At 37.1% G+C, this 21,111-nt stretch overlaps 1 protein-coding gene across 2 annotated transcripts in view; it reads left to right on the top strand.

The window, feature by feature from the left end:
* Positions 1-21,111, top strand: part of LOC306844206 (transcription regulator protein BACH2-like) — an 88,303-nt gene that overhangs the window by 7,160 nt on the left and 60,032 nt on the right. The window contains exon 1 of one of the 2 annotated variants that reach the window (XM_079376167.1): positions 6,379-6,652. The exons of the other annotated variant lie outside the window; for it this stretch is intronic. Coding sequence (XP_079232293.1) covers positions 6,587-6,652 — 66 coding nt within the window. The 5' untranslated portion in view covers positions 6,379-6,586. Of the gene's footprint in view, positions 1-6,378; positions 6,653-21,111 lie in introns of those variants that run through there. 2 annotated transcript variants of the gene reach the window in all.

Here is a 21,111-nt window from a genome sequence, read left to right as displayed (position 1 = left end):
GGTGAAAACGAGTTGAGGGTCTAGTGTTTTTTTTTAATTAATTTATTAATTTTTTATCTCTATGCATTGTTTGGGGATATGAAGCCCTAGAGATGTGACTGTTACAATGATACATACATATTATAAATTAAACAAATTGTTTGACATGACAGTCATTTGTAATTTTTATTGATTCTTTGACAATTTATATTAATTATATTATTTTTTAATTATATTAAAATATTAACATTTTATTTTATTATATATCATCTTATTGTAGCACACAGATTTATATTAAGAATGTATATTTAATTACATTTAATTTTAAATGTTACATTTTGATATATATTTAAATGCATATTTTATATACATATATATATATATATATATATATGTACTACCATTCAAAAGATTGAGTTTGCAAGATTTTTTAAATGTGTTTGAAAGAAGTCTCTTATGCTCACCAAGGCTGCATTTATTTCATCAAAAAAACAATAATATTGTGAAAAATTGATACATTTTACAATGTTTTCTATTTTAATATATTATAAAAATTATAATAGTTTCGCAAAGCTGAATTTTCAGCAGCCATTACTCAGTCTTCAGTGTTACACAATCCTTCATAAATCATTCTAATATGCTGAATTGATGCTGAATAAAAAACAAAATCTTATTATTTGCTAAAACAGTTGTGCTGCTAAATATTTTTGAGTAAACCGTAATGTTTTTTTATTCTATGATGAAAAAATTTTTTTGTAAAAGTAAAAATTTTTTTAACAGTTTAAGAGATTTACTTTACTTTTTTATCAATTAAATACATCCTTACAGATTAATAGTCTTAAGTAATTAAATTGATTAATTTCTCTCAAAAGTCTTACTGACCCCAAACTTTTGAATAGAAGTATTTTTATATTATATATTGAAAAGTATATATTTTTTAACATTATATTAAACATGGCAGGCTATTCCAAATGAACACATTTTATCTAGTAGCGGTAACTTCTACAGTTTTCCCCTGGAAAGTATGCGGGGACGCAGTGTACACTAGCAGGCAAATCAGCTTGTGCAGTGTCACTGGATCTCCATTTGCAACTCTCCCTCTCTTTCTCACACTCTTAACTGTTCCAGCATTATTTATGCACTGATGTGCTGCTGTCTGCAGAAATCTCCAGGCCACCTTATCAATGCTTGGCTGCTCCGAAGCCTTAAGCTCAGAGTACTTGAGCGCTACTCTCTCCAGACACGACAAACAGGCAATCAGTGACCAGAGTGAAGCAGGCAGGACTGTCTTTACTGCCTGCAAAACAGCCACTCCAAGTGCTGCAGTGAATGTGGGACAGGCACAGACTCCGGCAATTACACAGACACACACTCATATATATATACATTACTGTATATACATGGACGCACTGTCGCGCGGTTTCACACCACAAAAGGACTAAGGAAACGTGCACAGGAGGGCAGGGGTATCACTGGCCTGTGTCGGTTCGGATGAGTCATATGCCGTGTGCTGTCAATATTGATGCTCAGTCTAAATATTACCTACACACCATACCTCAAAACTTACTAAAGCACATACACACACACTAATGCCGCCCAGCCTGGAAAATGTGTTTTTTTTTTTGTCTTTTTGTTTTTTTTTTTCATTTTTCCCCCATCTGTCAGGATGACGCTGTTGAATGCTTTCCTGCATATTTTAGCATATATGAAAAATCAAGCTTTCCAGGGAAGATGTTGCTATGAATGTTTCATGCCATGTTTACCCTTAAACAATTATGTGAATGATTCAGAATTGGGTATGTGTGCCCAGAAGTCTGATTTATACAAGTGTCAATGTTTTTTCTCCGCTCCGTAAGTGCGTCATTGGATGCTCTGTCGAGGCTTATCCCAGGTGAACATACCACAGCTATGCTGTCAAAACCTCCGCTTCACACTCTTCGTCAGAGAAATGGTTTTGAGCTGGACTGAAAAAAACAAAAAAAGACTGTTCCTGTACCTTGGCGACTTCATTTTCGGATTCCTTAGATTTGCAGCCAACCATAACTTGCAGAAAAATGTGGATGTTTTTTACCTTTCTCTCTTTCTTTTTCTCCATTACTCCATATTAAATTGCTGCATGGGACAGCTGTAATTTAAAACAATGTCGGCTGAGAGCCTGAATGAACTGTGTCTCAGGCATGCTAGATACTAAACTTCCTGCCAAGGTCAATTTCTTCCCCTTATGGCATTTTTTCCTTTTTTCTGGATGGGAAAAAGTGACTTGAGTCCGCAAAAGTGGAAGGTATTTAAAACAATCAGCGGATTCCTGGTAAGTGGGTGAGATCATTGTTTTAGAGAGAGAGAGCTAGTAAAAAGAGATGGGGAGCGAGGGATGGAGGGCATCGGGGGTGACCCCTGTGCGGCGAGTTTTCCGTTTGCCAGAGCGACTCGGCAGGCAGAGTGCAGTCGGAGGGAACGCTGGCTCTGGCAAAGGTCAGAATTCCTCCCAGACGGATTTATTTGTATTGCTTTGCACTTCAGAACGAAGAACAAAACAGTGCCATTGTGTGCGTGGAGGTTGTTTTACACCGCAGTCTATTGGAAACATCTGTGGATGATGAACGCTTGTATGAATAATCATGAATAAATAATAATCTTTCAGCAGAGGTCAGTGCAAACAAGTCAGCGGTGTTTAACACTCTAGTGATGGGTAGATTAACCTCAGCTTGAACAGCTTTCGTCACTGTTTTTGGTTTTAATACAATGTTAATTTCATATTTTGTGTGTGTATGAAATTGAAAACATTTAAATATTCAACATATCATTTCTTGGATTTACTACTTAACACTAGAATTGGCAAACAGATTCAACAGTTTAAAAACAGGGACAACCTCTGATTTTTTTAAGTTGTAAATTTCACATTTTAATGTTACTTGCCATTTCTTTGCAGTTTTTGTGAAATGTACTAGTGATTTCTGAGTGAAAATAGTTTTTACATCAGTCTGTTTTCAGTTTAACACCACAGATCTGGGGGGAAACCACGTATAACATATTGCAATTCTTTTTTTATGTATTTCAAACTGATCCTTGTAACTAATGAAAGTAAATGAGCCTGTGTCTGAGTACTTTATTAAACAGAAACATTTAATAATAAAAAAAAGAAATGTATGTTAACACAATTAGTTCAGTCTCATTTATTTATTAATCAGTTTGTTGATTCGGTTAAATATGTTGGTTGATGGTGTTTCTTTTTTTTTGCCAGTTAAGATAATATTTAGAAAAATGACTAATTTGATTAACGCTTTTAAAAATGTAATATTATTATTAATATTATTTTGTATAGTGTAATTAGTAACTGTCTTTTTGCTCATCATTTTTATAAATCAATAATAAAATAGATTTATAGAGAGTTTTTACTTTTTGAACTTCTTAATAATAATAATAATAAATATTATTAAGGGGTTTGTGTTATGTGATTTATGTATATGTTGATGGTATATGTATGTTTATATGAATGGTGAAGACTGTTATGTGAAAACAGACAATAAGTAATAAAGTATTTGAATATTTAAGAACGAGTGGTTTAACTCTATTATCTTGCAGTCCACACTTGCTTTCATTCGTTTCAGAATTGTATTGTTTTTGTCACATTATGATTTTAATACGCATCAGCGACTGTTAACTTAGTAATAGCTTTCAAAACAAGAGTTTATTGTCTGAGAGGCATTTTACGGTCTCTGGAGTGAATTAATGATTTGTGGGGCACTGAGGTGTGAATGAATAAAAACAAGTATGATATGTGGTTTTAATCTTTGTGCAGCTGGAGGTGTGTAAGTGTGTGTGCATCCTGTGAGACTCGCACAGGTGGTGAGGGGGAGGGGTAAGAGGCGGGCGTGGAGCAGCAGGGGTGGTGTGACCGCTTCCTGTCTCTATTGTACAGTAAATCGGTCTTGTCTTTACCAAATCAACACCGTGCACCGGTGGTGCCTTTACGCTGCCTGGCAGAACCCTCTTATTGGTTGAGCTCTTGCAGTGTGGCTTGCAGAACGCGACAGCTTTGCTTTGTTCTGTCTTTAATTGGGTAGAGATGTTTTCACAATGTCTTAAAGGAGAATGATAACAACAGTGCATCATTTGAGACAGAAAAAATATTTTACAGCAAAGGTTAGAAACCCTACACAAGCACACAAAAACACATTTGACATCTTTTTGCCGAATGTTGCAGCGGTAAACAAAAGCCTAAGGTCAAAGAAAATGATGTTTCTGCAGAATGGAAAAGATTAAACATGGTATTTGAGAGTTCGCCATCATGTCGAGGAGTTTGACGTATGGAATGCTGCTTTGACTCGCCTGAGGTGGGAAGTTTGACAGAATTACAGTTTCTTAAGCTGAGAGTGCAATGGTCATGACCACAGACCTCAAAAACTTTGAATGTTGTATACACCTTATAATACCGCTGTTAAGAATGCATTGATCCATAAATGGATCTCTCTCTGCACGCCGCTCAGAGTCAGGCTCCATTTATCAGGTAGCTGATAGAAGCCCGTCCACCCACCCACCGTTAGCTACGGACAGATTTATGGCCCTGCAGTCAATAGCTGTGACCTTAACTTACAGTCAACAGGTTTAAGTGCCAAGGGTCAATGAGTCCGAGATCCGCTCATTCCAATGATGAGTGTCTTGAAAGAAAACATGCTGCAGCCTTCAATTGTCTAGCTAGGACTCCACAAAGAATCTTGAGACTGCTGTAAGTGTTATAGGTGCTATCTTTGACTTTGTGCATATTATTTATATGCCTAAAATGTTTATGTGGACATTTAAAGAAATTGTCCGGATCTGCGTGATGTACTGTGAAATGATTGATATGATGATATGATTATTTTTTTGATTGTTGACTAGTAAGTAATCATTTATAATAATAATAAACTTAAGTATTTTCAATGCTTTTTTTTGTTTTTTTCAAAATACTAAATTATTCAAATTGTTAAATTGTTTTTGGTTAGTTAGACGATTTGTTTTAAGAACAAAGAAAGAAGCAACATTAATTTACAAATTTAAAAAAAACTGAAACTGTTTCAAAAATGCTTATAGACAATAGTTTCTGGATATTCTGGATTATTTCTGTTATGAATGTGGATCTAATTTTATATAATTTTTTTTTTAAACCTTTTAATTTTAATCTTATTTTAGGTTATAGCCTTTTTATTGTAACCTTTTTTTATTTTCTCAGTAATTTGTGGTTCTTGTTCTGTTTGGGATGTAGGTGTTTGTGTTATATTTTTATATGTGTTTTATATATGTTTGAAGGAATATTTGTAATACACATATTTGTACAGTTTGATGCAGGCAGTGGAACAGTTATTTGCAGATGCACGGAAGCCTGAGATAACTAGTCAGGGTTGTTTGTCTTCTCAAACCGACATAGACATAGACAGGGAAGGTCTTGAAGAACACGGCTCCACCTTTGCCTATAGGCAAATGCTTACAGCAAATAAAAAATAAAAAAAAAGGAAAAAGAAGCCAAAAATGTGGGGTGTTGTAAGATTTCTACAGTCTGACACATACCTACGTGGTTTTTAACATTTAAAAATGTTTCCATGAAACATGTTCTAAGCAATAGAAACAAGCATATATTATCACATGACCCTAACAATCTTTGTTTTTTAGTGATTTTCTGTTTTTATAATAAATGTACTAATTCTAAATAATATTTTAGATGTATGTAATAATGGAATGTAACCGTTACATGGTTTTATTTTATGCTTATTTTATGTTTAGATTGTTGTCTTTATATATTGTTCTTATATCTTTAACCATGACATTTTTTTACAATACAATCAATGCAAATTTATTTTACTGGTATATACATTTATCACAAACTGTGAAGATCTAGAATATACAGAAAAAACACTTTTACAGCAAAAATAGTTTTACAGCTAAATAGTATTAGACTTTAGTAAAACCTTTATTGAAACCTCAATTAAAGCTGACCAAAGAAATTTAAATAAAAAAGAAATAACAAAAAAAAAGACACAATAATAACAAAATAATTAGTGCAGAAATCAAGAATGTTCAAAAAGTCATGCCTTTTTTGATAATTTAATGTCAGAGATGGTGATGAATGTATGCACAGGGGAAATAAACCACTTGTAATATTTATTAAAGTTTAAAAAGATGTTACATCCATTGAAAGTTAACAAGTTTCCAACACCAGATCAAATGACAGCCAAATAAGGTCACAAGTGATTCTGCTTTCGTTCTGGCAGAAGATCATTACATTAATCATGTAGAATAAGCGCAATCTAAAACAGGTGCCTAAACCTGTCGGTTTTGCCTCAAAAGATGTAGACCGACATTGTTGTTGTGATTATCTGAGAAAGATGTGATGTATGATAATAAGAAATTCACTGTTCATTACAGGAAAGGAAGTATGACTGAGGTTTACAGTCAATGAAGTCCGAGGGGCGTGTGTTAGCGTGACAGAGGTGGAGCTTACTCCACACAGAGAGACGTTCCTCTATTAGGAGGCCTGTGCTGTCAACCCCGAAAAACCCAGCTGAAAACTGTTGCTGGCGCTGTACCACAACATGCGTCTCAATCCCACAGTCACACAGGAGCATCTCAGCGCATGCTAACACGCGGAGCTGTCATTGTCACCTCCTGTCAGAGCAGACAAACAATGGAACAGACCACTGTGAGTGATCAAATTTGAGTTGAATTTCATGGCTTTTGCTTTTACACCTGAATGCATATGCATAAAAGATGGGCGCCTTGGCTTGTTCTGTCAGGCTGTATCACCGGGTTTGGGAATTGCTATCTTGTTTTGTTGGATGTGTTTGCAAATCAGACTTGATTTAAGACGTTGTCAGATTTTATATAGACCCAAAGATCATAGAAGTGGATCACGTTCACACAGGTATCAGGTCAGTTGTGGGGCGGGTAAATGTTTGACAGGTGTCCTCAAACATCCCTACAAATGTCTGGTGGTCCCCTTTGAGAACTTGAATGAAACCACCTGCAACTTGCAAAAGATCTCCATTAAACATTGCGTATCTAGTGTTTAGTTTCAGTTAGGAAGTCTGCCATTTTGAAGAGAAGGCACTTCGGGTGCAAATTCGCACCAATAAAAAAAACTGATTTTTTTTTTTTTTTTAAAGTTTTGTTTTTCTCCTCTAGTTTACATACTTACATTTCTGAAGTTTCTTGCAAAGGAAATAAAGCTTCCTTTTCACAGTTTCCTCTCCAGGTGCTGCAAATATCAACTGTATAAATAAATATTGAGCCGCAAAGTGACTGCAATGTTAACTCTATATAGAAAAACAACAATTATGACAGCATCATAGTACCTTGTCGGATCCATTTTCTCTTTCTTTCCCTGAACGTTCAGTCATACATTCCAGTTTAATTTTTAATATGTTGAAGCGGATTTTGCTGCTGTCTGTGAGAGGAAAAGATTTGATCATTCTGAAATCCTCGAGTGAACGGCCTCACATGCATCTTATGTGTATGTAAAGTCCCGTCTTCAGTGGAGGACTATTAAAAAGGACAAAAGAAAGCTCTGTCTCAGAGTCATTAGACTCACTCACAGGCTTACATGTAAAGCTGCTGGTTGTTCAGCCTAGAAAGTTATTAAGCATGACATGTCGGAAAGCAGATTTTTGGGCATAATGCAGGCCAGAAAGGACAATCCCATGATTTTTGCTCGAGGAGAAGAATTTATGTAGATCTCCTGATCTTGTCAATTTCAGCCATGCCACACCTGACTATTATGTCTAAGTGTAATCCAAATGTCTGAGACTGCTAGTGAAAATGCTTCTGTTTTGCATTTTTCTAATTAAATACAAAATGTTTCATTCATATATTATCAGTATAACAATTTGAGTGAAAAGTTGTATTTAAAACATTAAGACAAATATGTTGTAGCTTTTGGTTCCACCCTCTTTTGCTTTCATGAGCTGCATGAACACAAGTTTGTCAATCCTAATGATGATCATGTTCTTCGGCATGATTTGTGATGATCCAAAGAACATCTTTTGCTGCAGTGGAAGAACATCTGACCATCTGTACAAAGAGCCACATGATCCATGTCTTTGATTGGTGACCTAGAAATACTACACGATCATTGTCATCTTTTTATGGCATTTTATGTCTTTGTTTAAAGTCACGATGAAACTGAAGTAGAGGCAAATCTTTTCTTCTGTATTATGACACGCATCCAATTGCAATAGATTTTTGAAAAAGAAAAACTGTAGGATGGGGACTTTATTTTAACCATCAGTTCTTGATTGGATTATAAAATGTGGGCATTGCTTGCAAGCTTACAGGGTCAAGGTTTAAGCGGAATAAATGATTGGAGAAGTCTGGTGTTTTCACAGAAAGGCCCAGCTATGACATTTTGATTCAAATTTACGAGGGCAAATTAGTTTAAAAATATGAAATGTATATATGGATGAAATGTTCACAATAAGATCCATATCCTTTTCTTGATCCCACCCCCTACCTCTCTCCCACTTCGATTCCTGTCAGTTCTGATCTGTCCTGTCATCATAAAGGCAAAAATGCAAATCTTTAAAGGGGTAATATGACGCGATTTCATGTTTTCCTTTGTCTTTGGAGTGTTACAAGCTGTTCGTGCATAAAAGATCTGTAAAGTCGCGAAGATAAAGTCTCAAACCCAAAGAGACAGTGAGTTAAGACTCATTCACACCTTCCTAAAACACCTCATTCAAACACACCCCCACAAGTCTACGTCACTATGTGGGAAGATTTCCATAACACCACCCAATTGCTGATATTCCTAATATGGTAAGGGGCATAACTTTTCTGTCACATGCCACCACATTGAGGTATTCAATCACAATGCACTAGATAGTTGGCCAATCAGAGCACACCGTGCTTTTAAGAACGATGAGCTTTGTAAAAATCGATGGGGCAGAGAGAAGAAACCGTAATGTACGGTATGTGGAAAATAATGCTTTTTTTTTTTTTTTTCTTAAACTGCGTAAACACATTGCATTACAACAAATACACAAAATAATGTTCTTTTTTAGCAACGTCATATGACCCCTTTAAAAAAACTAAAACTTTCCCGTTTTAAATGAGATTTCCATTCTCAGTATGCTAGCTCAGATTTTACAATGTCATGTAAAACACGTTGGCTTTAAAGTACATAGATTGATTTTGTGCATCTAAAGTTATCTCATGCAATCTTTTTTCGGCATATTCATAAACTGATCATTTACAATGTCTTAATAAAAAAAGTCGGTATTCAGTGACATGGCAAGTTTACTGTATATCCTCCATATATGGCTATCGTCTGTATCTCTCCTCAGTTTGTCCTCAGAATGTGCATACTGTGAGGCAGCGATCTGTCCCTTTCCCAGCGTGCTTTTCTGCATGTGCAGCATGGGATGAAGCCAGTGAAAGAGGACATTGTTCGTGTCGCAGTGAGGCATGTTGCATGCACTTATAAATCTGAGTGGGTGAAGTTTCCCCCATCATGCACCAGGAATGCCTTTTGAATGACTGGATTGTGTGGAAGGGAAAAGCAGCAGGCTTTCAATGCATTTGTTTTGATTTTTCGCTCTCCCATCTCTTTCGTAAACTCAGCGACACTGTTGCTTAGCCTTATAAAAGGAATCATTCACACAAAAAAGAAAATTCTCATCATTTACTCACCTTGATGTCGTTACAAACCTTTCTTCTGCGGAACACAAAAGATATAAAGTGCATATAATGAAAGTCAGCAGGGTCCAAAACAACATTGGACCCCATTGAGTTTCATTAAGGGATAGTTTTGGGGTGAACTATCCCTTTAAGTACTGTAACCGGGGAACATAACTCACTTTACGACTTTGTGTTTTGCATTAAGCCAGCCAACAAAGTGGATGGAGGAAAAAGAACATAAAGGAAAGAGTGATTTGAGTATGTTGTAATGTCATGGATTAAGATGCCCAGTGCAGCTGCATCAAGGCCAGACTGTACAGTGGTGTGTTTCTCATTCTCTCCCGTGTCCGAGAGCAATGACTCGTTAAAACGTGTGACTCAGAACAGCTTGTTTGTGAGCAGACCACCTCCAGAGTTTGATTCACAGGCTTCAGCTATTGATTCAAGTCTTCCGCTTGTGCCTAACAAAGAAAACAAATGGCTTTCACGTCTCTCCCTCCCTCTCATGCATTCTTTTCTCTCAAAGGGCATTGATTGATGAAACCACACAAGTGAAGGGTCCCGATGCCACAGGGGGCTCCCGGCTCTCAGTGATGTAATGTTTCTGGGGTCTGGAGAACAAGTGGCTTGATGCAAATATGAAAACAAAGATTTTGAGATTTCTCTAAACATGTTCTCGTTTGTTTTTGTTGAGTCTCAGAGGAGCATTCGCCCTCCGTGAGTTTTGGCACTTACGTCATGGAATTTGGCGACCTTTGTCCATTTAGCGAGGAAAACTTTTTGTGGGAAATCAGTCGGTAAGAATTTCCAAAGATTAAATGACACAAAATTGCCTAGTGATTTCAAAAAAGGAGCGCGAGCGAACATTTCGTCATATCCTACTGAATGAATCACAATCCCACCCTTCAGCGACACCCTGAGGGGGTAGTTGATATTTTGTGTGCTTTTTTAATATGACAGGTAAACCTTTGGAAATGACTGACGGCATTCAGTTTGTAAATGACCATTTTGTGCTGGCTTGTGTAGCTTCTTTTCAGCTGTTCTCTTTGGTTCTTTTATAAATCACAAATGTGACACCGGCCGCTGAGTTCATTTTACTGCCCCGTGAGAAACTTCGGGCTGTGACACCATCTCCTGTTCTGGGTGTGTTTGGGTTCGAGAAGTCTCCTCTGTGTCAAGGAGCTGCATGCTGAGGCTTCCTCCGAGACTCCGAGCGGTAAGGAGAGCACGAAGTGAAAGGTCATGGAGAACGAGTGAGAGAGAGAGAGAGAGGCTATTTTTAACCCTGCTGTATCATGTATCACCTCCTACCATGAGATTAGGTGAGAGAAGATATTTCAGGAAGCTCTTGGGTAACCATTTAGGCCAGGTGAAACCAGGTGCTGTTTTCGTCTAATTAGCTTTCTGAAGAGGAAGCATCTATATCAGTGGTCATCAAGAGGGTACAGGGTGGACAGTGGCACATCTGGTCAATGTTTCACACATAAACTTTGTGAGTAGTAGTGGATGGAGTGTTTATCACAGCTGCAGTCACAGATGCTACGGTACAGTAGCCTTGCAGTGATCTGAAGCTGGCGAAACATATGGGAAATAGTTGAGGAATGCTTTGCTTATGTCTGCAGGGTATGTGCAAATGAGGGCAGTCAACATTAATCTGTAAATGCACTTGATTAATCAAAAAATTTTAACGCGTTAATATTTTTTAACACAAATTAATAGTTTGATAAGGTTTGACCCCAACTTTTTGCCGTCATCACAGCGCGGAAGGAAATCATTGTCTGCGTCCCAATGTGCACACTATCCATCCTAAATTCTATTTGATATTAGTAATTTTCAATACTATTTAGGGCCGATAGGGTGTATAGTATGCACATTGGGACACAGGGATTGTGTGATTATGAGGTGCCGGTCTCGACAAAAATGAAGCGAACGCGGAGAGAGAGAGCGAGTGTCTGAGAGAGAGAGGGTGAGAGAGTGCGCCAGAGATATGTATACTCATATTTGATAAGGGTACAGCAAACCAGGGTTGTGGTTTCCCCACACAATTGGGCTATTTTTAAAATACAGTCACAGGAAAAATTACAGAGCCGTGGGTTGTGTTTTTTTGGGCTACTTTTATAATGTACCGTGACCCCCCATGTGATCGCAAAAGGAAGTTATTACAAACACTCGATGGTGGTTTAAAGTGAGTTCTGAGTTCTGTCACACTTTTGCAATGCACAATTATTAAAACAGCAAAAATGGATTTAAAATCTCAAATAATTTTGTCCGGTCCAACTTTTGTCATTTTAATTCATAACGGTAAGATTTTTGAAATATAAAAAAAAAAAAAAGTCAGTTATGCTTACCAGTGCTGCATTTATTTGATCAATACAGTAACATTGTGAAATATTTTTACAATTTAAAATAACTGTTTTTTATTCTAGTGTAATTTAAAATGTAATTTATTCCTGTGATGTCAAAGCTGAATTTTAAGTAGCCATTACTCAGTCTTCAGCGACACATGATCCTTCAGAAATAATTCTAATATGCTGATTTAATGCTCAATTAATTTCTTATTAGTATTACTGTTGAAACAATTATGCTGCTTAATGTTTTTCTGGAAGCCATGATACATTTTTTTTAATCTAGATTCTTTTTTTGTAACATTAATTCCTTTACTGTCACTTTTGAACAATTCAATGTGTCATTGTTGAATAAAAGTATAGTGTTTCGTGACAACTAGCCCCGCTCGCCTACTGTATATTATGCTGAAAACTGTCCAGCATGAACCTTATGTTTGTATTTGTAGCCCAAAGGGGGTTGCATTAATGAAAGCAGAGGAATCCCCAGTCTTCCTGGGATGTTTTGTGTCTCTTTTGTCTCTCTCTCTCTCCCTGGTGCTTTCTCACTGTCTGGACTTTGGGAAAAAGGGGGACGTTTGTTTCTGGAATCCACTTCTCTTAGCCACACTTGGCATCAGAACATCTTTGTTCGAAAGTGAGGGAGGAAGGTTTCGGAGTTGCCGTCGAGGGTTATCGGGGAGTGTTTTTTTTGGATGGGCTAGGGGGTAAAGCAGCAGCAAAGTTCATTCATTCATTCATCCGCTCGTCACGGGCCTCCACTTTCTTTTATTTTTAGCCAAATCCATCAGGCTTGACAAGCGGGAAATTTGAGCCAGCGCGGGGCAATGCTCCAGAACCCCCCCACTCCACACTGTCATTCTTCTCCCTCTCCATCCCCGCATTCCCTCTCCCTCCTGGGAAAAACAGAGCAGAGTTGAGGCTGGATTCAGACCGCCAAAGATGTTGAGTCATGTGAATCAGTGTACACAGAGACACCGCTACTTTATTACTGATAGAGGGAAGAAGATAGTGATGCACTGCAAAATGTCGTCTTCCTAATCAGTGTTTTTGATGAAAAAATGTTTTCAATTATACATTTATTTGCACTGAATTTTTTAAAATAAAAAATTAAAACCTATTTTAGAGAACATTTATTTGCATATATATATATATATATATGAGAAAATAAATGTTTTCAGCATAAATTGTTCCTAAACTGAAAAAATAAATGCAGAAACTACAATAAAATGTTAAAGTAAAATAAAATAATACAATAAAAAAATACTGCAATTTCAGTAAATTGCAGTATCTGTTTTAAGGATTGTTTTAAATATCTTTACTGGGAAAACACCAAAGAAATTGATTTAAAAAGGGATTGTTTGCAGTGCAGATGGAGTCAAGGGGTGGGCTATGATTAGGTTTGAGAGAGAGAGTTCCTCTGGTTCTTTTATAAGGTAATGTCTAGTGACTCTGGAAGGGGAGAGGGTCGAGGTGCCTGCCAGCTTCCTCTACTCATCTCCCTTTCTCTTGTCCTGCCTGCCTGCCCAGTCCAGCATTTGCAGCAGACAGGAATTAGTGAACAACTGACTACTGATGAGCTGGCATGATTCAACAAAACTACCAATGTAATGTCTGAAACGCAGTGAAATCTTGTAAAGCTTGTGGAAGACAACATTTTTTTTCCCCCAAAAGGCACATGTTGGTTCTGTGAACTAGTTTGCATGACTTGCGTTTGTATTAAAGTATGTGTATGAATTGTCTTTCAGCTCATGTATTTCTCAGAACAGTATGTCTCTAGTATGTGGGACATGTGCCACATCTGTGTCCCGCTCCATCCCTCTAGTGCTGGCAGTGCTGTTCTCATTCACAGTACCTCTCAAATCTAATTTGATTATTACGGTGTCAGGATCAGCCCGGGGCAGGGTTCAGACCGTGGTTAAGTACAAGCTCCAGCAGGCGCTGACACGGCCCTGCTGTACCCTCAGTTATCTGTCTGTTTCTACATCCTCTCATCCCATGTGACATCACCGCACATCAGAATGTGTGTGAACATGCTGTCTGATTCTAGCGCACTTTTTTGTTTTTATAGGAAATCTTGTTGCATTTTTTTGCAACCACGAGCAATGTATTTTTAAGATTGTCAAGTGAACTTTTAAATATAATTGATATAAATGTGTCTTGAGGAGCCAGTGTTCTTATCCATTGCTCTGCACGCTGTCTAGCTGTTTTTAAACTCAAGAACGTTTATGTAAACGCCAAAACCAGACTAATTACACAGGACTAGACCATTTAGCCAACAAGTTGTTCACGGAACCTACGACTAGCCGCTTTTCAAAATATGTATATTTTATACATAAATATAGTTTTTTATAGTTAATTATGTAGTAATAATGTATGTAATTATGTAATAATGTGGTGTATTATTTTATTATATAGAAACTGTTTTTTTTTTATTAAGAACTATTTTTCCAAATTATTACCAAATATCCAGTACCTCCAACCTTAATTCTCATGTTTTTTTTTTTATTTTATTTGTCTAAGACATAACCATTGTAATTCAAAATCTATTGGATTATTTTATTATATAAAAAATGTTTTTTAAATTAACATTTTTTTTCAACTGTTTTATTTACCAAATCATTTCCAGCCCCTCTAACCTTAATTCTCATCTTTATTTTATTTTATTTCAAGCTCACTGTCATTCTGCCTCTATTTCACACCTATTGATCAGATCGCTTGCTGTTATTGGGATTTAGTTAGATAGTGTTTGATTGAGTGGGTCTTGTGAAGCATGTTGTTAGCGGCCAGCTCTCCACTCTTTTATCCCGCTCTTGCTTTATTTGTCAGTCAAGTCCAAAAGAAACAGTGGGGCATTTTATAATGTATGTGTGAAAAATAAAAATAAAAATCAGTTAGCTCTAACCTGCTTTCAAATGTGGGTTGCCGAATGACAAATATTCACATTAAAATTACCTCCTGCGCTATATTTCAAAGGGAAGACCCCTGTGGGTTTCAAACAGGTCCAGACATTGTAATTCCTCTCTACAGCTTGATGGCAGCCATTTTACATCAATATACTCACCACTGGGAGTTTAAGACATTTAATATGCACTTGTTGCATAATGTCTCAGCTGAAGTGACCATGCTAAAGATCTGCTGAGGCATATTAAATCCCACCGTGTGCTGGAAACTGAAAGTTGACTGAATTCCCATGGGAAACTATAAACGCCTCGGGAGCTTGACCGATGTGTGAGGGACAGAAAGCTCAACGGCACATGAAATGTGAAGGAAAGACTACATAACATCATTCACGTGACTGGAAAAATGTTAAATTCTTTCTATATTATTTAAAAATACATTTTCCACCGTCATGAAGCATACAGCTTGTTGTCATGAATGTTGAAAGTTTGAATGGCTTCCTTTTCCTTTTCAAGTCACGATCGCCATGGTTACCGCTATTATGGGTAACTGGAAGCTGAGCGTTTTTGGCAGATTGCAAAGCCTGGCTTTTACATGCAGTTTGCTTAGCTTCCTACATGACTAACATGGAGTTATTCACAGCTCCTTTTGATATTGATCTTAATTGTGCATTTTTAACAGGCAAATGAATCATCGCAGGTTGATGGTAATATTCACATTTTTTATAGCTCTCACTGAGAAATGTCCACCGTTGCAATCAAATCCCCATTAAACGAAAGCGTCGATGACTCAAGTCAGACGTATTGACTGAGAGCTGAGCTGAATACTAAGGCTTTCAGTCAAGGACTGGTTGCCCTTCACAGAGCCGTCTGAGGAATGTGGATTTGTCAATAATCTAAGATGGCCGACTCCGCTATTGTGGACTTAACCTAAGCTAAATCTTCTCTAATAAATGACTCTTGAAAATGTATTAAGATTAAATCCTGTAATCGTGTGACAGGACGTGTCAGGACAATTAGAGATTATGTTGATTTAAGTAGTGTGGATTAGCAATATGCAAAGCACTGTTAATAAGGTTTTAAGTAAGGTGAATAAGTTATCCCAGCACTTTTGACAATAGCTGCAATCGCAAAAACAAAAAAAAATCTCCATATTCTCTTCCATCTGGCAGAGGTGATTAGCTGAAGTTGGGCAGATAGCGCCATGGCTAGGTTCCTCGTAGCTTTGAGGGTAATCTACACATACTTCCTTACAAGGCCAGTTGGATCAGTGCGTTCTGTTAGCAGAGCTCATCGCCACTCAATCTGCATTCACAGGATTTCACAACGCTCTGTAGATTAGTCCTGTATTCCAGTTAAAATAGCGGAAACAACCTTTAAACAATAGACCGTTATTTGAGAAGCAGGAATGTATAGGATGATAATACAGAAAATGTCTATTTTTTACATAATTATGCTCACCAAGGCTGTATTTATTAGATCATAAATACTGTAAAAACAGTAATAATGTGAAATATTATTGCAATTTCAAATTGCCGTTGAATATCTGAATGTATTCTAAAATGTAATTTATTCCAGTGATGGCAAAGCTGCATTTTCAGCAGCCATTACTCCAGTCTTTAGTGTCACATGATCCTTCAGAAATCATTCTATGTTGATTTGGTGCTTAAGAAATGTTTCTTATTATCATCAATGTTGATAACATGTTGATTAGCATATGCTAACGTCAATACTGTATCGCTCACAAAGCCCCCGAGTCATTGTTTCCAGAAGAACATCCTTTTTTCTAGCTAATAACACATTGTCTGGGTCTGAGCCTGGCCTCGGCTCAATCCCTGTTTCCTGTAGTGGAGCCCTGAGCAGGCCTGGCCCTCAGGATGTTTTTGTTTGGGACGAAGCGAGAGGGGCGGGGGGGGCTGTGTTTCTATTCTTGTGTGGCAAACGCAACAAATTAAAAATGCCGTGGTCAGTGAGCGGACCTGGCAGAGAGTGAATCTGGAAGTGTTGAAATACCAAGAATGAGGAAAAGAAAGAGCGAGAGAGAGAGAAAAACGCAGGGATCACCCTGGAAAAAAGGCACGAGGGGTTGGGCGGGCGGCTGTTAGGGGGGAAGGGAGCGCGGTGAATCAAGGCTGTGGAATGCACTCCGTTTAGTCACATATTCACTTGCTAAACACCAGGAACTCCTGAGTCAGCGGCTTCCTCATCGAGTCAGGGACTCGTCCTCTTTCCACCTTGTCTCTCTATCTTTTGTCACTCTCTCCGTAGTCCCGTCTTCTCCTGGTCCCTACCCCCCCTCATCGATCGCGACTCAAGCTGTTGCTGTGTGATTGGCAGAACTCAGTGTGAAAACAACCCCCCCCCCCCCCCCCCCCCCCCCCTCCTGACTCCGCCTCCTCTCGCCCTCCTCTCTGGGCTGAGGTCAGGATGAACATGCTGCAAATGGGTGAAGAAACATCTACGGCAATGGGACTCTTGGTTGTGGTGAATGTGGAACTCATAGTACATATAAGAGCGATTAATAACATTAGCAAAAAACACTCTTGAGCTAGACTTTGGAGTGATTTTTGTTACCATGATTATCGTTATCCTTCTTGTAGGCTGGATAATCTGTCTGTTGACCTTCTAAGACACACATCTCTCTCACCCGGATGGTCTGAAGTGCTTCACTGATCTTTGTTTATCTCTAATGAAGAGCTGTGTGTTGGTAATCATTGCACATTCTGTCCTAAGCTGTCATGTACATCAGTGCTGCTATGAATACAGCACGTACGCAGGGATTCAAGGGGCCAACAATAAGAATTAATCTCATTAAAATGAAATGAATATAAATAAAATATATAGTGTAATTTAATGTTAAGTTTCCTCGAATAATTATGAATAATTTCTTAGGTTTTTAATTTGTAATTAAAATATTAAACTTTATTTGTGTGTTCAAATGTTGAGGTTTGAAAGAAGTGACTTTTATTGGATTAAGGCTGCATTTATTGGATCGAAAATACTGTAAAATTGCATTAAACATTAATATTTCCAATGACATTTTTTTCCCAGTTCCAAGACTAAAAAGAGAGATGAATGAACCTGTTTCTGTGGGTGTTGGTAATCCATGACTGTGTAGAAATGTCATGGATGTCATCCTGTCATCCTGTCAATCACTTTTACTCTGAAACATACAGTGACATGTGATCACACAGATGGTTCACCACACACGTCTCAAAGTATTACAACATCACTAGTAAAGTGAGTGCAAAATATTTTCTTTTAATATATAAAATACCATGCATGAGGCACGATAGAATACTCATTCAGACTGAGCCATGATGTTCCTGAGTCACGTTAAAAATACCGTAGGTCTGGTTTTTGAATTATGTGTTTGAAAATATTAAGCTAAATTAAATAGAACTTGGACTGCATTTCTGAAAAGTCACCTCTTGGCACCCAGTGAGATAGCGTTGTAGCAGAAAGGATTTACTTTTATCAGCTCAACATGATTTTACAGCACTTCTATCCAGGAGCTCATCATATTTTCGATCCAGTGATGTGTAAGTGTGTGAGTGTGTGCTTGATTCAGAAGTTCTTTAGCTCACTGTGTGTGTGTGTGTGTGTGTGTGTGTGTGTGTGTGTGTGTGTGAGTTTGAGCGTGTGTGGGTGTGATATAGTAGTTGTAATGTCATTCTGCAAACCTGTGCTGTGCGCTGCTAACTGTGGTGGGAGAATCTATCTTTAGCTCTGAGGGGCATTGTGAACAGTTGGTTTCCAAGGCTGGCGCTAACTCCGCTCGCTCAATTAGCACTGCAGAGCTGCTAAAACATGCCGAGAAATGTGCCTGTTTGTGCTGCTGTGGTTTTCACAAACAATAAAATTAGTCCTTTTCCCTAGATAATGCTTTTTATAAGATAGAAAAGATGTATACCTGTTCATATGATTCAAATCCAGAATGGATGTGGCTTTCAGGAAGGCAGTGTTATAGCGCCATATATATATATATATATATATATATATATATATATATATATATATATATATACATACATACATAATTGACAGTAACTTTGGAATCTCTTTTTACAATTACTATATGCTGTAATATTATGTATGTTAAATGAAAAATTAATTTACTAATTAAATTATATAATTTTTAATCAGATTGAATACATATATTTAGAATGAAATTATCATACTTTATGAAAATTATTCTATACATTTGAATAATTTAAATAATTTTTAGAATTTAAGTAATGTCTTGAATGGTTTATATATTTTTAGATATTTAATGAATAAACATATATTTATTATTTTTTTCTAATTGATTTTGAGCATAAATCACCTTCAAATCTAATAAAATCAAATTTTGCATTACTTTTATAATTAAGAAATCATTTAAGATTGAATTTGCAGTTGCATTTTACAGGTCATTTTTTGACTTCTATGTATGTGTGTGTCTAGATAGATGTGCCAAAAAAGACGTTGTGACTTTTACTGCTACCTAGTGGTGTGAGTGTGGTATTATACAAAATTTTTCAGTATCCAATTTCATATACAAAATGCATTATTTACAGTCAAGACATGATATGTGTTATGTGCTGGTTATGTGAATGCAACATGGCGCTTTCCACTCCACGTGAAATAACTACTTCGTAATATTCTTTTTGTGCATAAAATTTGGAAGTGGGTCAGTGAAATATTGCCGAAAAAGACAAAGTATGAGACAGCACTTTTACACAAAAGCATACATATACATACACACAAACGGAGAGAGACCTCCTGTTTCAGGAAGTCCGCTGAACAGGAGACGTTAAGCACTCAGTTCCTTTTTGACATCTGTTTCCATCACCCTCCATAAGACGAGAGCAGCAGGCATTGGGGCCACACACACTCATACTCACACACACACACAATCCTCACCCTGTATTTCATGAGGGCAAAAAGAGGCCACCACCGCATTTCAGTTTAACTGTTCTTTTAGCCTGTCCCCTGGAAACTCTCATATACTGGTGACTTGTCTATCATAGAAAAACAAGCAGGGCAGATAAGATCAAACCTAACAAGATCCTACACAGTTTGGTTGCTCCACCGAGAACCCACAGACCTGACAGCCGTTTGCCAGGTGGATTTGTGGGAAAAGTAATAGCTACTTCTCTCTCACCAGATATAATAATAAAGACCTTCTGAAGTGTTAGTGTAAGAAAAATTTCCATAACTTTATAAACCATAATCTCTAGCTTAGTTTTGACTTTTAGATGAATTCTTTGACATCTAATGCTCAAAGAGTATATTTAATTCAATTAAAAATGTAAGTTAACCCTCTGATGCATCATGGTCACTACAGTGGACAGCTATTTGGAAGTCATTTTGACCATTTAGGATGTAGCATCATGTCCCAACCACCAACTGGCGGACCGCCAAAGTGTTGTCTACAATTCCATTTAATTCTTGTCTTTTTATCTATTTTTTTGTTTTGAGATATTGCATAATATATTCAAGATGGCTGTGGGAAAAGGGGATGCACCATGGACCTTGGGAATAAGTGTTAAATACTTTTATTCTCAGAGAACCAGACAGGTACAAAACATATTTTCAGTTAAATAGGATGTCAGAAATAGATTCATCCAGATTTTCACACTATTTTTCTTGTACATTTTTTTTCTGTGACAGAATATATATCGGTCCACTACAGTGGACGTCATGCACCGAAGGGTATAATTCTGGGCCTATATAGCTTCTGCCTTATTTTTTATGTTTTATTAAAATTATTATATAATTTACACTTAATTGTTTTTATTGAACAGAAATATTAAATAGTCTTCAGATTTGATCATTTATTTCAGTGCTTAGAGTCTATATTTATTTATTAGGTCATATAAAAGTGTAGGCATGTATACTGCATGATTGCGTTCGAGTGTGTGGTGGGAGGGTGTGTGTGCTTGTGTGTGTTTGTATTTGTGCTCACATGTGTATGATTAGCCCACCACCCCCACACACTGCCCCACACACCCCTGTCCCATAGACACATACTCTTACGTTTTGTTTGTTACACTTCACATTTCTGTGCCGTCATGACATAACTCGTACTGACTGAATGTTCTTATGTGTATTCAAACCATTTTTACGTAGTAAATATTTTAGAAACGTGTCTTTTTAAGAGTTCAAAAAGTTTCACATTTAGTTCAACTGATTCACTTTTTTAATACGTTTTAGGCATGGTGTCCATTACAGTGGACATATATGTAACGCCCTCAAAATAT

Source organism: Barbus barbus (assembly GCF_936440315.1).
Source record: "Barbus barbus genome assembly, chromosome: 24".
Lineage (NCBI taxonomy): Eukaryota > Metazoa > Chordata > Actinopteri > Cypriniformes > Cyprinidae > Barbus > Barbus barbus.
The sequence above is the reverse complement of the archived record's forward strand: the minus strand, read 5'-3'. Positions and strand labels throughout refer to the sequence as shown.